At 38.4% G+C, this 13672-nt stretch overlaps 1 protein-coding gene across 1 annotated transcript in view; it reads right to left on the bottom strand.

Moving 5' to 3' along the window:
* PCDH15 (protocadherin related 15) overlaps nucleotides 1–13672 on the bottom strand; it is a 1265671-nt gene that overhangs the window by 214573 nt on the left and 1037426 nt on the right. Inside the window, exons 21-22 of the mRNA XM_032845308.1 lie at nucleotides 4923–5228; nucleotides 2105–2329 (exon numbers count right to left, since the gene is read on the bottom strand). Coding sequence (XP_032701199.1) covers nucleotides 2105–2329; nucleotides 4923–5228 — 531 coding nt within the window. The remainder of the gene's footprint in view (nucleotides 1–2104; nucleotides 2330–4922; nucleotides 5229–13672) is intronic.

Raw genomic sequence — 13672 nt, 5'->3', positions numbered from 1 at the left:
TCCTTCATTTCTTTACTTGTTGAGATATCTTCATAAGTAAAACATTATCATGTCCGTAAAGTATTTTTGTAAACAGATTTCTAAATTTCTAAATGTCATACCGCAATAGTGTGGCAAAATTGTATTTTAAAATATGAACTAAAACTACTTGCGCCATCAGCGATCGATCCTTCTCCAATCACTGGAACGTCAGTCTTGGGAAAGAGACACACAAACTGAATTTAGACCTAAGGAAAGAGTCTAATAACTCAAATCTCTATTCCCAAAGAGGACTTAATGCTGCATAAAATTTTAACTCTCCAAATGTGTGTGTGTGTGTGTGTATATGTGTGTGTATATATATATATATATATACACACATATATATATGTGTGTATATATATATATATATATATATATATAATTTCTTAGGCTAGAGAGACACACAATGGAAGAAGTAGGTAAAAAGCCATTGTGGATGCCTGAGAAAGAAGTCAGACCCTGATAAGACTCTCCAGACAGCTTTCAGGCATCTGAGAATACAAGGGATGCATGTGTCCCAATAATTTAGGGGAGACAGCAAGTCCCCAGGTATGCACTGGCAGGCCAGCTAGGTCAAGTGTAAAGAGGAGACAGTGGAATAATTTCTGTGTCCCTGTTTGACTGCAGGAGTATCTATAAAACAATAAAACAAAACAAAAAACTAAAACCCAGACCTAAAGATCTTATAGTCACTAACATTAGAGTAGTTATCTATATGATAAACAATGTCATGCTAATTCTATATTGGCACAGTCTCTAACAATCTTCTGTGTATTCATACCAGTATTTTATTGTCTAAGAAAACCAGTAGTATGTATGAGTTATCAATTAAACAGTCAAACAAAAACCCCCCAAAAGTGATTATTTCTTATTCCACCATTTCCATATTGCAGTAACCTACAAAAATGAACATAGTAAAAAACAAAACAAAAAATGAAAAAAAATGAGCATAGTAGAAACATTGTCTATGACCTTATATACCTTATGACCTTGTGTACCTTATGAACTTGCATTCATCTCCTCTCTCTTGAGAGAACCTTTCAAGAATTGGAGTCATCCCCAGTACCTAACTTCCTTTCATTCTAAGCAAAAATCCATTTGCAGAAAAGCACTGGTGATGCCTTCCCCATGGGAAGAGGGCTCCTTTGGGAAGGAACAGAGCAATCTGACAGTTTAGGACACAGCTCAGGTGACCTTTACCTACACTAATGTTTGAGAACTGATAAATCTCTCCTCATGTCTTCTTTTAAAGGCACACCTTAAAATCACTCAAATCCCAAAAGGTCAAAGATACCATGCTTTCTGAAGCAATCACTTGGCACATGTGATCACAATGAATAAGACAGGAAATCTGGCACGGCCAATGAAGGCCTCATGGTCACAAACCTTGAACATGGCTGAGCCGAGCTCGACTCTGATTCCGTTCAGTCCCAAAGCTTATTTCATTCCAGAATCACAGATTACAGACTAATTAGCTCTGGGGCCTTAGAACTCTTGCCTCTTCCGTAATCTTATCTTTTTAAAAGTTTTAAATTGAAGGGTTTGGATGAAATTATTATCCCTGGTGCTGTGAAATTTGGAATAAACTAGTCTGGAGAAATTGGGACTAGATTAAAATCGTAGAACTGGGGAGCCTGGGTGGCTCAGTGGGTTGGGCCTCTGCCTTCAGCTTGGGTCATGGTCTCGGGGTCCTGGGATCGAGCCTTGCACTGGGCTCTCTGCTCGGTGGGGGACCTGCTTCCCTCTCTGTCTCTGCCTGCCTCTCTTCTTGCTTGTGATCTCTCTCTCTGTCAAATAAATTTTTTAAAAAATCTTTTAAAAAATTAAAATAAATAAATAAAATTTCAGAGCTATGGGAACATTTGAGCAGCCACAGTATTTAAATTCTTATTTAGTATTTCGTTCAAATGTATCTATCCTACTTCAACAATTTGGCTACTTCTCAAGTCTAACACATTCCAGACTGTATGTTCTGGGTCTGGTACTACTGTGTTTTTAAGAATAGCAGCCCTGGATATTTAATATAGTTCAAACTCAGAAGAGAGTATGGAGTTAGCCACCAGGAGTTATCCGTGCTCCTTACCTTTACTATCACTGTGACCGTAGCAATGCCAGGTGGCATCGTTCCATAAATATCAAAGGCCTCCACAAGAAATGTGATGCTTGCTTCCTGCTCTGGAAACGACTCATAGTCCAAACTCCTTAAAAGGGAGAGTTCTCCTGTAAATGGATGTAGTGCAAAAAAGTGCTTTACTTCCGGGCTTCGGATCCGATAAGACACATTTGCTCCAAGGTCAACATCCTTGGCCTGTAAGAAGTAAAGCAGAAGGACGATGGTATCAGTGGTATTACCAAACCAGAGGAATGCAAGGCTGGTGGAGGTCATGGGTCAGCACCCAGGACAGCATGAACTTAACAATGATCATAAGGCATGTTTCAGAGATAAGCATGTTTGTTAAGTAATTTACCAAAGAGAGAAAGAGGGAGAAACAGAGGCAGAGAGACAGACATTCATGACATTTTGTCTTTTTAAAAAAATTTTATTACTATATTTATTTTCCCTGAGAAATCATTAACTAAAAGAATCATATCACTGTAAAAAAATGACTACTGTCATAAATTATTATATTATTTCCTGCTAATTGAATAACTTTGAAAAATAATCTTTTAAATATAAATAAAGTTTATTGGGTGTTTTTTCAAAAACATGACAGATTATTAATGGAGTATAAGGAAATGAAGGAAATTTAAGTAATAATTTCTCCTTACAGGATTCTATAATATTCCTAAGGCTCAGTTTACTATACTTCCTTTATTTGATTAACCTTTATGGAGTAGTTATTATGCAGGAGAAGCACAAGATGAACCAAGACACAAATCCTGCCCTCCAGGTTAATGTCTCAAAAAAAAAAAAAAAAAAAGGACACAAATACCACAATAGAAAGAAAACAGGAACATGGCAATTGAGAGGTGTTCAGAATTGGGGGTGACGTGTTTTAGCAGCAGTTCTCCCAGGATGACGAGGACAGACTGGCCAAGGCAGCTCTGGTGGAGGAACCGGAACAGGATCAGAGGGATGGGGGGATATGAGCTGTGTTAGGACGCGCACACAGGAACCCATGCATCTGCTATGTGAACTTCTGCCTTGGCTCCCTGCAGTCAGTTACCATCATCACAAGAAGACATTGGGAAAACACAGATTTGATTATGTCATTTTCCTATCTAAAATCCTTCTTGTTTTCCATTCCATTTTGGGTTAACTTCACTCTTCTGAACATAGAGAGGAGGATCCATACAATTTCCAGCCTGTAGCTCTTCCCTGTCTCCTCTCTAGGATCTCAAGCAGGTTCATTCCAATGCCTTGAATAATATTTCTTCTTCTTTGCTAGAATAACTCTCACTCACTCCTCAGTTGACACTGTAGAATGCAACTGTCTAAATCTCAAGACCAGATTTCTAAACTCTCAAGATGAGGTTGAGAGTTCCATCTGTCATCTCTGAGGCCCTTTGCTCTAAGAACCTCTATCGCAATTAAGGATTTACTTGTCTGTTTGCCACGCCAGACTGAGAACCTAATGAAGGCAGGAAATGTGTCTTTCCATGTTAGAATCCCCAAAGTCCAGCAGAGGAGTTGGCATTCAATAAACACTGGAAATACCCATGTTGAATAAATGGATGAATAAATGAACAGATGAACAGAAGAATAAATGGAGAAATATGGACCTTTCCCTGGCTGGCACCTGCCCTTTTTAGATTAATGTTTTTGCCTAAATATTTATTGAGTTAAATTATGAAAAAAATGCAAGTTCTTGAAACCCATGCTAACAGAGTTCAAGTTGTGGATGGCAGGTCAAGGAAGGACTAGAATCTTTTTTTCTTCTTTTTAATAATTTTTTTGTTAAAATCTTTTTTTCCCCCAAAAATTATACTTTGTAGACCATCTATGTCAAAATTAAAAGGGGTGGTTGCTTAAAATGCAGATTTCTAGCCAACATAAGCTACCTAATCTACTGAATCAGAATGTCCAGAGTTTCTGGTGGTACTATAGCCAAGGACTGAAAAAAGGCTTGGATATGGGGGCACTGTTCAAAAGGAGAGTCAGTCCTCTGGAAGGATGCCAGGTGTTCACCAAAAGTGAAAAAAATAATGGGTTCAGCAATATCCTCTTTCTATAAAATATAGGGAAAATCTCTACCTGGGTATGTGTGTGTGTGTATGTATAGATATGTGTCCATATGTATCTATACATATACACACAAACATAGGTGTATGCTCATACCTGAATAATGTGCATTTACATATATGTAAATATAGAACTATTTATTTGAATATGTACATATGTAGTTATGCATGTATATACTGGCATAATGCATATTTACATATACATAAATATGGAAATATTTATTTGAATACATGCATACATAGGTATATATGCACACACCTGCCTACATGCATACTTACTTGTATGCAAATACGAAAATATTTTATTTCATATTGTCTGAGCACAACACAGAATACACTTAAAAATTTAACACTGAGTACTCTGGAGGTACAAAGTGGGAGATTATTAAATTTTTCTTTATAGAGTATTATATTGTCAATTTTTACAGTAAATATATAGCACTGATCTTATAAATTAAAAAATTTATTAGACATCTTATTTGATTTCTTAGAAGTGCACCTTTTCTCCTCTTAATTGTTGGTATATCCCTGAAGTAAGGTTGTTACATAAAACCAATATGCAATATGGGGAAGATACTTCTATTAAAACTTTACTCATTGTTTATCTGAAATTAGAATTTAACTGGGCGTGTTTTCTTTTTATTTGCTAAATCTGCAACCTTCTGCAGACAGCAGATCTTCTAATGTGGGATCCAGGACTTGTCTGCTTCCCCACATACCTCTATCTGGAGGAAGGTGGTCCCAGCTGGCAGATTCTCCTCCACGACGACAGTGTATGTTGAATTGGTGAACACGGGGCTGTTATCATCAATATCCAAAACTTTGATGGCTAGTGTGAGCGTTGAGTGGCGGGGATGCACGGCTCCATCTGTGGCCACAACAACAAGCTCGTAGTAGTCCCTGACCTCTCTGTTAAGCTTCACTGCTGTGTAAATGCTCCCATTGGATGTGATGCGAAAGAGGTTATTGAAGTTGCCCAAACTGTAGTGCACTTGGCCATTTATCCCAGCATCAGGGTCTGTTGCCTGAATAGAGATGAAAAACAGAGGCATTCACCTAGTATGTTTTGCCATGCTCTTTGCACATTACATTTTGCTATGGTGCTCTGCTAGAAGGGGACAGTTTAAAAATCATGGCATATTTTCAACTGAAAATTCTTTTTTCTCTGGGGGAAAACTGAAAAAGATAATGATGATGTAATGCAAAAGTCTAGAACTTGAAAAGAAATGCCCTGTAGTTGAATTATTCTTCATTCAGAATGACTGTGACATGCATTGCTAATATCATTAACAATAACAATATTGTAAAAGAAAACTCACATTATAAAAAACTGGATTTTTCCTGTACTATCATTTCTTTAATGATTTTGAATTCTAAATCAGGAAAACACAGGTAGTTTTTAATTAATGTAACATAATGTACTAGATGACAACTTAAGATGCTATAGTACTTTTTGTTCAAACACTTTGTTTATTCATTTTCCTACATATTTTTCTCAAGCACTGTATATCTCATTTAATCCTCACCATGTTATTTAAGATTTTATTTTTATTTATTTGAGAGAAAGCGAGAGAGAGAGAGCATACAAGCAAGGGAGGGGCAGAAAGAGAGGGAGATGCAGGCTCCCCAGTAAGCAGAGAGCCCAATGTGGGACTTGATCCCAGGACCCTGAGATTATGACCTGAGCTGAAAGCAGACACTTAACTGACTGAGCCACCCAGGTGCCCAATCCTCACCATGACCTTATGAATAAATACAGTTGTTCCCATTTTGTAAATAAGAGAATGGTGTCTTGTGGAATTTAAAGCTCTTGCTTACAGCTACATAAGAAATAAATATACAGTGCCCCAGTTCTGGTACATATAAAACTATTTGATAAATATTTCTGGAATTAATGAATGTTGAAATAAATAAATACATGGAACTGAGATTTAAAACTAAATCTGCTCCCAAACCCAAAAGAGAGTCAAGATATCATAACTGGGAAGCACTTGCAAAGAGCTCTTCTTCAATATTGGAATACAATCTCCAAATGATAATTGAGAATTATTGTTATTATAATAACATATTAAATAAAATTTTTAAGTTGCATCACAATCACTTTGCATCAAATAAAATGTGTAAGTTTCAAGTGAATATTCATCCAATGGAGTGTTATGAGAATTAATCTTATCCAAACTCAAGTGTGATATAAATGATGACTCTTACTATTAACTATTTTGCATTTTGTGTTCAGTAATGCTACTGGTTTTCAAAGAAACTGGAGTAAGTATTAGAAGCCATGAACTGTAGTATAATCCTGTCCTAAAACTGTTGGTAAGGAAAGGAAGGAAGACACATGACTGCATTATGAGCTATGGATATAATAAAATCACTTAATATCCACAAAGCCTGGAATGCAATAGGATGGATTTTAGTAGCATAAATGCATATGGATATCCAAGCTTACAAATTCTGGCAAAACATGTTGGGGGCATGGCTGAATGCTTATGCCTTGTTTGAGGTAAAGTGGTAAAGTCCACGACATGAGTCATGTTTGCCACTCTGCTCCCTCTCTATGTCTTAATGCCAGACATTCCAGTGGGATTTGCCCCTTCGACTCATCTAAACACAAATGCTTGAGGTTTAAAGCCTGAGAACAGACGGAGAAAGCACTGCAGGAATGCCCAAAGAGGAAGAAACACAGCGAATGAGTTGAAGAGTTTCCACTGACATACATTCTTTACATTGCGCCTAAAATTTGCCATACAAATTACTGACAAATTCGTCAAGCTTGTCACTCAGAGGAAAAATCAAACGACAACAATAGCCCCCTCAGGGGAAAAAAAAGAAAAGCCCCCCCTCTTTTTTGGTCTGAAATCATTGCATAAGTAAATAGAAAAAATGTACTCCAGTAATATAAATAGCTCTTATTTCTTAATGGCGACATTCGTGGAAATTTCAGTGACTTTTTCTGTCTGTGAGAATTCTTACAATCACAAAATCAATCATTTATATAACCGGTAATTTAAATGATTCTTGTTCAAATTATGTTTTCATTCATCCATATAATGGAAGGTGTATTACGTAATGATTCCATTTGACTAATGTGTGTGTGTGTGTGTGTGTGTGTGCATACATGTGTGTGTGGAGGGGTGTTGTGTAGTAGTGTTTTATACACCTCTAGCTGCTTAGCCATCTCCCAAGAATGCCTCATACATATCTCTGTTAGTTTTCTATACCTGCCATAACGAATGACCAAAAATTTAACAGTTTACAAAAGACAAGTTTATTATTCTATGGCTCCATAGGTCAGAAGTTCAACAGGCGTCTCACCAGGTTACAATCAAAGTACAGGCAGGGCTGGGTTTCTTTCCGGAGGCTGTAGGGGAAGTTCACTTACTGAGTTCCTTGCTTATTGGAGTTGTTGACAGAATTCAGTTGCTTTGAGTTGTAGAATTGAGATCCCCACCTCCTTTTCGGTTGTCATATGAGGACCATTCTCAGCTTCTAGAGGTCACCCATAGTCCATGCCCATCTCCTCCATCTTTAAAGTCAGCAATAATGGGTCAAGGTACTCTCACACTTTTGACCCTCTTCTCTTTCTTCTTCCATATCATCCCTCTGTTCTATTCTGTTCCCAACCTTTTCTAGTTCTAAGGGCTTGCATGAGTGCATTGTGCCCCACTTGGACAATCCAGAACAATTTCCCCTGTTGTGAGCTCCTTAACCTTAATCACATCTATAGAGCTCCTTTTGCCATGTGAGGTAACATATTGGTAGGTAGGGCATATCTGGGGGCCAATATTCTGTCTCATAGAATCAGAAGCTTAATATGTCTGTGATTGAACTCTTCATTACTCCTGCGTCCAAATCTTATTTACTTCCACCCTTCCCCTTTCAGTAAATGGTCTTCTATTACCATATGAGGTTATGTAAGATGTAAAGTAGATATTTCTGAGCTCTCCATCTTTTATCTGCTCAATTACTCATTCATCCAATAATTTGAGAAAAGCTTATGTAATACCATGCATGAGGCTCAGCTCCAGGCTGTGAGATACACAGTATATTAAGTACCAAGGTCCAAGACTTAAAGTCATTTACAGAATAATCCCTATCTATCCATCTTATGTTCCTTCCCCGCAACCCTGGGGAAATAATATCTCACTCCTAACCATCTTGGTCCAAGCCACCACCAACTACAGCTTAGATCACTAAATTACTTGCTAATTCTTTTCTTTCAGTTATATCCTTTCAGAAAGACCTTTTATAAAAGCAAAAAGAATGACATCAGTCCTCTGTGTAAACTCCTTCAATGATTTCCATTGCTTTGGGCAATAGTCAAACCTTTAATACAACCAAGAGGTTCCACAGAAGATGCAGCTTTCACTCCATTTTCTCTAACCTCCAAACTTCTCCCAGGCCCTCTGCCCATAGGGCTCCTGCTATCACTCACCAGCCCCCTACTCGTGCATCTTCCAAGCATCAAGTAAAACATTACTTCCTCAAAGCAGCCTCCTCTGATTCCTGAAATGGAGATTAGATTTTCCTGTTGTACGTAGGCCGTAAGTGCCATGTACCTGCCACTTCTGCCATGTTTGATGATTTCTAATTATATATTTACCAATGAGCTTATTTGTTTAAGAGCCGGTCTCCTTTTGTACAATAAGGTATGCCATCAGAATATGTTCTGGGGAAAGGAGGAATCAAGATGGCGGAGAAGTAGCAGGCTGAGACTACGTCAGGTAGAGGGAGATCAGCTAGATAGCTTATCTAAAGATTGCAAACACCTACAAATCCAACGGGAGATCAAAGAGAAGAACAGCAATTCTAGAAACAGAAAATCAACCACTTTCTGAAAGGTAGGACTGGCAGAGAAGTGAATCCAAAGCGACGGGAAGATAGACCGCAGGGGGAGGGGCCAGCTTCCGGCAAGCAGCGGAGCAACAGAGCACAAAATCAGGACTTTTAAAAGTCTGTTCTGTTGAGGGACATCACTCCAGAGGCTTAACCGGGGTGAAGCCCATGCGGGGTCAGCATGGCCTCAGGTCCCGCAGGGTCACAGAAGGATCGGGGGTGTCTGAGTGTAGCAGAGCTTACAGGTATTAGAACGGGGAAGCCGGCTACAGAGACAGAGCTGAGGAGTAAGCTCTAAACTTGGGGTTACCTTGAACCGGTCACAGGCTCGGTCAGCTCGTAGCGCGGCCGGAGGCCAGGGTGACGGGAGTAATTGGGCACTGTTCTTTGAGGGCGCACTGCGGAGTGGGGCCCTGGGCTCTCGGCTCCTCCGGGCCGGAGACTAGGAGGCCGCATCTTCACTCCTGTCCTCCAGAACTCTACGGAAAGCGCTCAGGGAACAAAAGCTCCCGAAAGCAAACCCGAGCGGATTACTCAGCCCAGCCCCTGGTAAGGGCGGTGCAACTCCGCCGGGGCAAAGACACTTGAGAATCACTACAACAGGCCCCTCCCCCAGGAGATCAACAAGAAATCCAGCCAGGACCAAGTTCGCCTACCAAGGAGTGCAGTTTCAATACCAAGGAGAGCAGTGGAATTCCAGAGGAGGAGAAAGCAAAGCACGGAGCTCATGGCTTTCTCCCCATGATTCTTTAGCCTTGCAGGTAATTTAATTTTTTTTTCTTTTTCAATTTTTTTTCTCTTCTTCTGCTAAGTTTTTTCTAACTTTTACCCTTTTCTTTTTTAACATTTTTTAACTATTTTATCTAATATATATACATTTTTTTCCTTTTTACATTTTTTCTTTATTCGTTTTCTTCTTTTAATTGTTTCATTTTTTTTTTTCCTTTCTGAACCTCTTTTTATCCCCTTTCTCCCCCCTCACGATTTGGGATCTATTCTGATTTGGTTAAAACATATTTTCCTGGGGTTGTTGCCACCCTTTTAGTATTTTACTTTCTCCTTCATATACTCTTATCTGGACAAAATGACAAGGCAGAAAAATTCACCACAAAAAAAAGAACAAGAGGCAGTACCAAAGGCTAGGGACCTAATCAATTCAGACATTGGTAATATGTCAGATCTAGAGTTCAGGATGAAGATTCTCAAGGTTCTAGCCGGGCTCAAAAAAGACATGGAAGATATTAGAGAAACCCTCTCTGGAGAGATAAAAGCCCTTTCTGGAGAAATAAAAGAACTAAAATCTAACCAAGTTGAAATCAAAAAAGCTATTAATGAGGTGCAATAAAAAATGAAGGCTCTCACTGCTAGGATAAATGAGGCAGAAGAAAGAATTAGTGATATAGAAGACCAAATGACAGAGAATAAAGAAGCTGAGCAAAAGAGGGACAAACAGCTACTGGACCACGAGGGGAGAATTCGAGAGATAAGTGACACCATAAGACGAAACAACATTAGAATAATTGGGATTCCAGAAGAAGAAGAAAGAGAGGCGGGAGCAGAAGGTATATTGGAGAGAATTCTTGGAGAGAATTTCCCCAATATGGCAAAGGGAACAAGCATCAAAATCCAGGAGGTGCAGAGAACCCCCCTCAAAATCAATAAGAATAGGTCCACACCCCGTCACCTAATAGTAAAATTTACAAGTCTTAGTGACAAGGAGAAAATCCTGAAAGCAGCCCGGGAAAAGAAGTCTGTAACATACAATGGTAAAAATATTAGATTGGCAGCAGACTTATCCGCAGAGATCTGGCAGGCCAGAAAGAGCTGGCATGATATATTCAGAGCACTAAGAGAGAAAAACATGCAGCTAAGAATACTATATCCAGCTAGGCTATCATTGAAAATAGAAGGAGAGATTAAAAGCTTCCAGAACAAACAAAAACTGAAAGAATTTGCAAACACCAAACCAGCTCTACAGGAAATATTGAAAGGGGTCCTCTAAGTAAAGAGAGACCCTAAAAGTACTAGATCAGAAAGGAACAGAGACAATATACAATAACAGTCACCTTACAGGCAATACAATGGCACTAAATTCATATCTCTGAGTAGTTACCCTGAATGTTAATGGGCTAAATGCCCCAATCAAAAGACACAGGGTATCAGAATGGATAAAAAAACAAAACCCATCTATATGTTGCCTACAAGAAACTCATTTTAAATCCAAAGACACCTCCAGATTTAAAGTGAGGGGGTGGAGAAGAATTTACCATGCTAATGGACATCAGAAGAAAGCAGGAGTGGCAATCCTTATATCAGATCAATTAGATTTTAAGCCAAAGACTATAATAAGAGATGAGGACGGACACTATATCATACCCAAAGGATCTGTCCAACAAGAAGATCTAACAATTTTAAATATCTATGTCCCTAACGTGGGAGCAGCCAACTATATAAACCAATTAATAACAAAATCAAAGAAACACATCAACAATAATACAATAATAGTAGGGGACTTTAACACTCCCCTCACTGAAATGAACAGATCATCCAAGTAAAAGATCAACAAGGAAATAAAGGCCTTAAATGACACACTGGACCAGATGGACATCACAGATATATTCAGAACATTTCATCCCAAAGCAACAGAATACACATTATTCTCTAGTGCACATGGAACATTCTCCAAAATAGATCACATCCTCGGTCCTAAATCAGGTCTCAACCAGTATCAAAAGACTGGGATTATTCCCTGCATATTTTCAGACCACAATGCTCTGAAACGGGAACTCAATCACAAGAGGAAATTAGGAAAGAACCCAAATACATGGAGACTAAATAGCATCCTTCTAAAGAATGAATGGGTCAACCAGGAAATTAAAGAAGAATTGAAAAAATTCATGGAAACAATTGATAATGAAAACACAACAGTTCAAAATCTGTGGGACACAACAAAGGCAGTCCTGAGAGGAAAATATATAGCGGTACAAGCCTTTCTCAGGAAACAAGAAAGGTCTCAGGTACACAACCTAACCCTACACCTAAAGGAGCTGGAGAAAGAACAAGAAAGAAACCCTAAACCCAGCAGGAGAAGAGAAATCATAAAGATCAGAGCAGAAATCAATGAAATAGAAACCAAAAAAACAATAGAACAAATCAATGAAACTATGAGCTGGTTCTTTGAAAGAATTAATAAGATTGATAAACCCCTGGCCAGACTTATCAAAAAGAAAAGAGAAAGGACCCAAATAAATAAAATCATGAATGAAAGAGGAGAGATCACAACTAACACCAAAGAAATACAGACAATCATAAGAACATATTATGAGCAACTCTATGCCAACAAATTTGACAATCTGGAGGAAATGGATGCATTCCTAGAGACATATAAACTACCACAACTGAACCAGGAAGAAATAGAAAGCCTGAACAGACCCATAACCAGTAAGGAGATTGAAACAGTCATCAAAAATCTCCAAACAAACAAAAGCCCAGGGCCAGACGGCTTCCCGGGGTAATTCTACCAAACATTTAAGAAAGAACTAATTCCTATTCTCCTGAAACTGTTCCAAAAAATAGAAATGGAAGGAAAACTTCCAAACTAATTTTATGAGGCCAGCATCACCTTGATCCCAAATCCAGACAAGGATCCCGTCAAAAAAGAGAACTACAGACCAATATCCTTGATGAACACAGATGCAAAAATTCTCACCAAAATACTAGCCATTAGGATTCAACAGTACATTATAAGGATTATTCACCACAACCAAGTGGGATTTATTCCAGGGCTGCAAGGTTGGTTCAACATCCGCAAATCAATCAATGTGATACAACACATTAATAAAAGAAAGAACAGGAACCATATGATACTCTCCATAGATGCTGAAAAAGCATTTGACAAAGTACAGCATCCCTTCCTAATCAAAACTCTTCAAAGTGTAGGGATAGAGGGCACATACCTCAATATTATCAAAGCCATCTATGAAAAACCCATCGCAAATATCATTCTCAATGGAGAAAAACTGAAAGCTTTTCCTCTAAGGTCAGGAACACGGCAGGGATGTCCGTTATCACGACTGCTATTCAACATAGTACTAGAAGTCCTAGCCTCAGCAATCAGACAACAAAAAGAAATTAAAGGCATCCAAATCAGCAAAGAAGAAGTCAAACTATCACTCTTCGCAGATGATATGATACTATATGTGGAAAACCCAAAAGACTCCACTCCAAAACTGTTAGAACTTGTACAGGAATTCAGTAAAGTGTCAGGATATAAAATCAATGCACAGAAATCAGTCGCATTTCTCTACACCAACAAGACAGAAGAAAGAGAAATTAAGGAGTCGATCCCATTTACAATTGCACCCAAAACTATAAGATACCTAGGAATAAACCTAACCAAAGAGATTAAGAATCTATACTCAGAAAACTATAAAGTACTCATGAAAGTAATTGAGGAAGACACAAAGAAATGGAAAAATGTTCCATGCTCAGGGATTGGAAGAATAATTATTGTGAAAATGTCTACGCTACCTAAAGCAATCTACACATTTAATGCAATTCCTATCAAAGTACCATCCATTTTTTTCAAAGAAATGGAACAAATAATCCTAAAATTTATATGGAACCAGAAAAG

This window comes from Lontra canadensis, unplaced genomic scaffold (assembly GCF_010015895.1).
Source record: "Lontra canadensis isolate GAN:19392208 unplaced genomic scaffold, GSC_riverotter_1.0 scaffold162, whole genome shotgun sequence".
NCBI classification, from domain to species: domain Eukaryota; kingdom Metazoa; phylum Chordata; class Mammalia; order Carnivora; family Mustelidae; genus Lontra; species Lontra canadensis.
The sequence above is the reverse complement of the archived record's forward strand: the minus strand, read 5'-3'. Positions and strand labels throughout refer to the sequence as shown.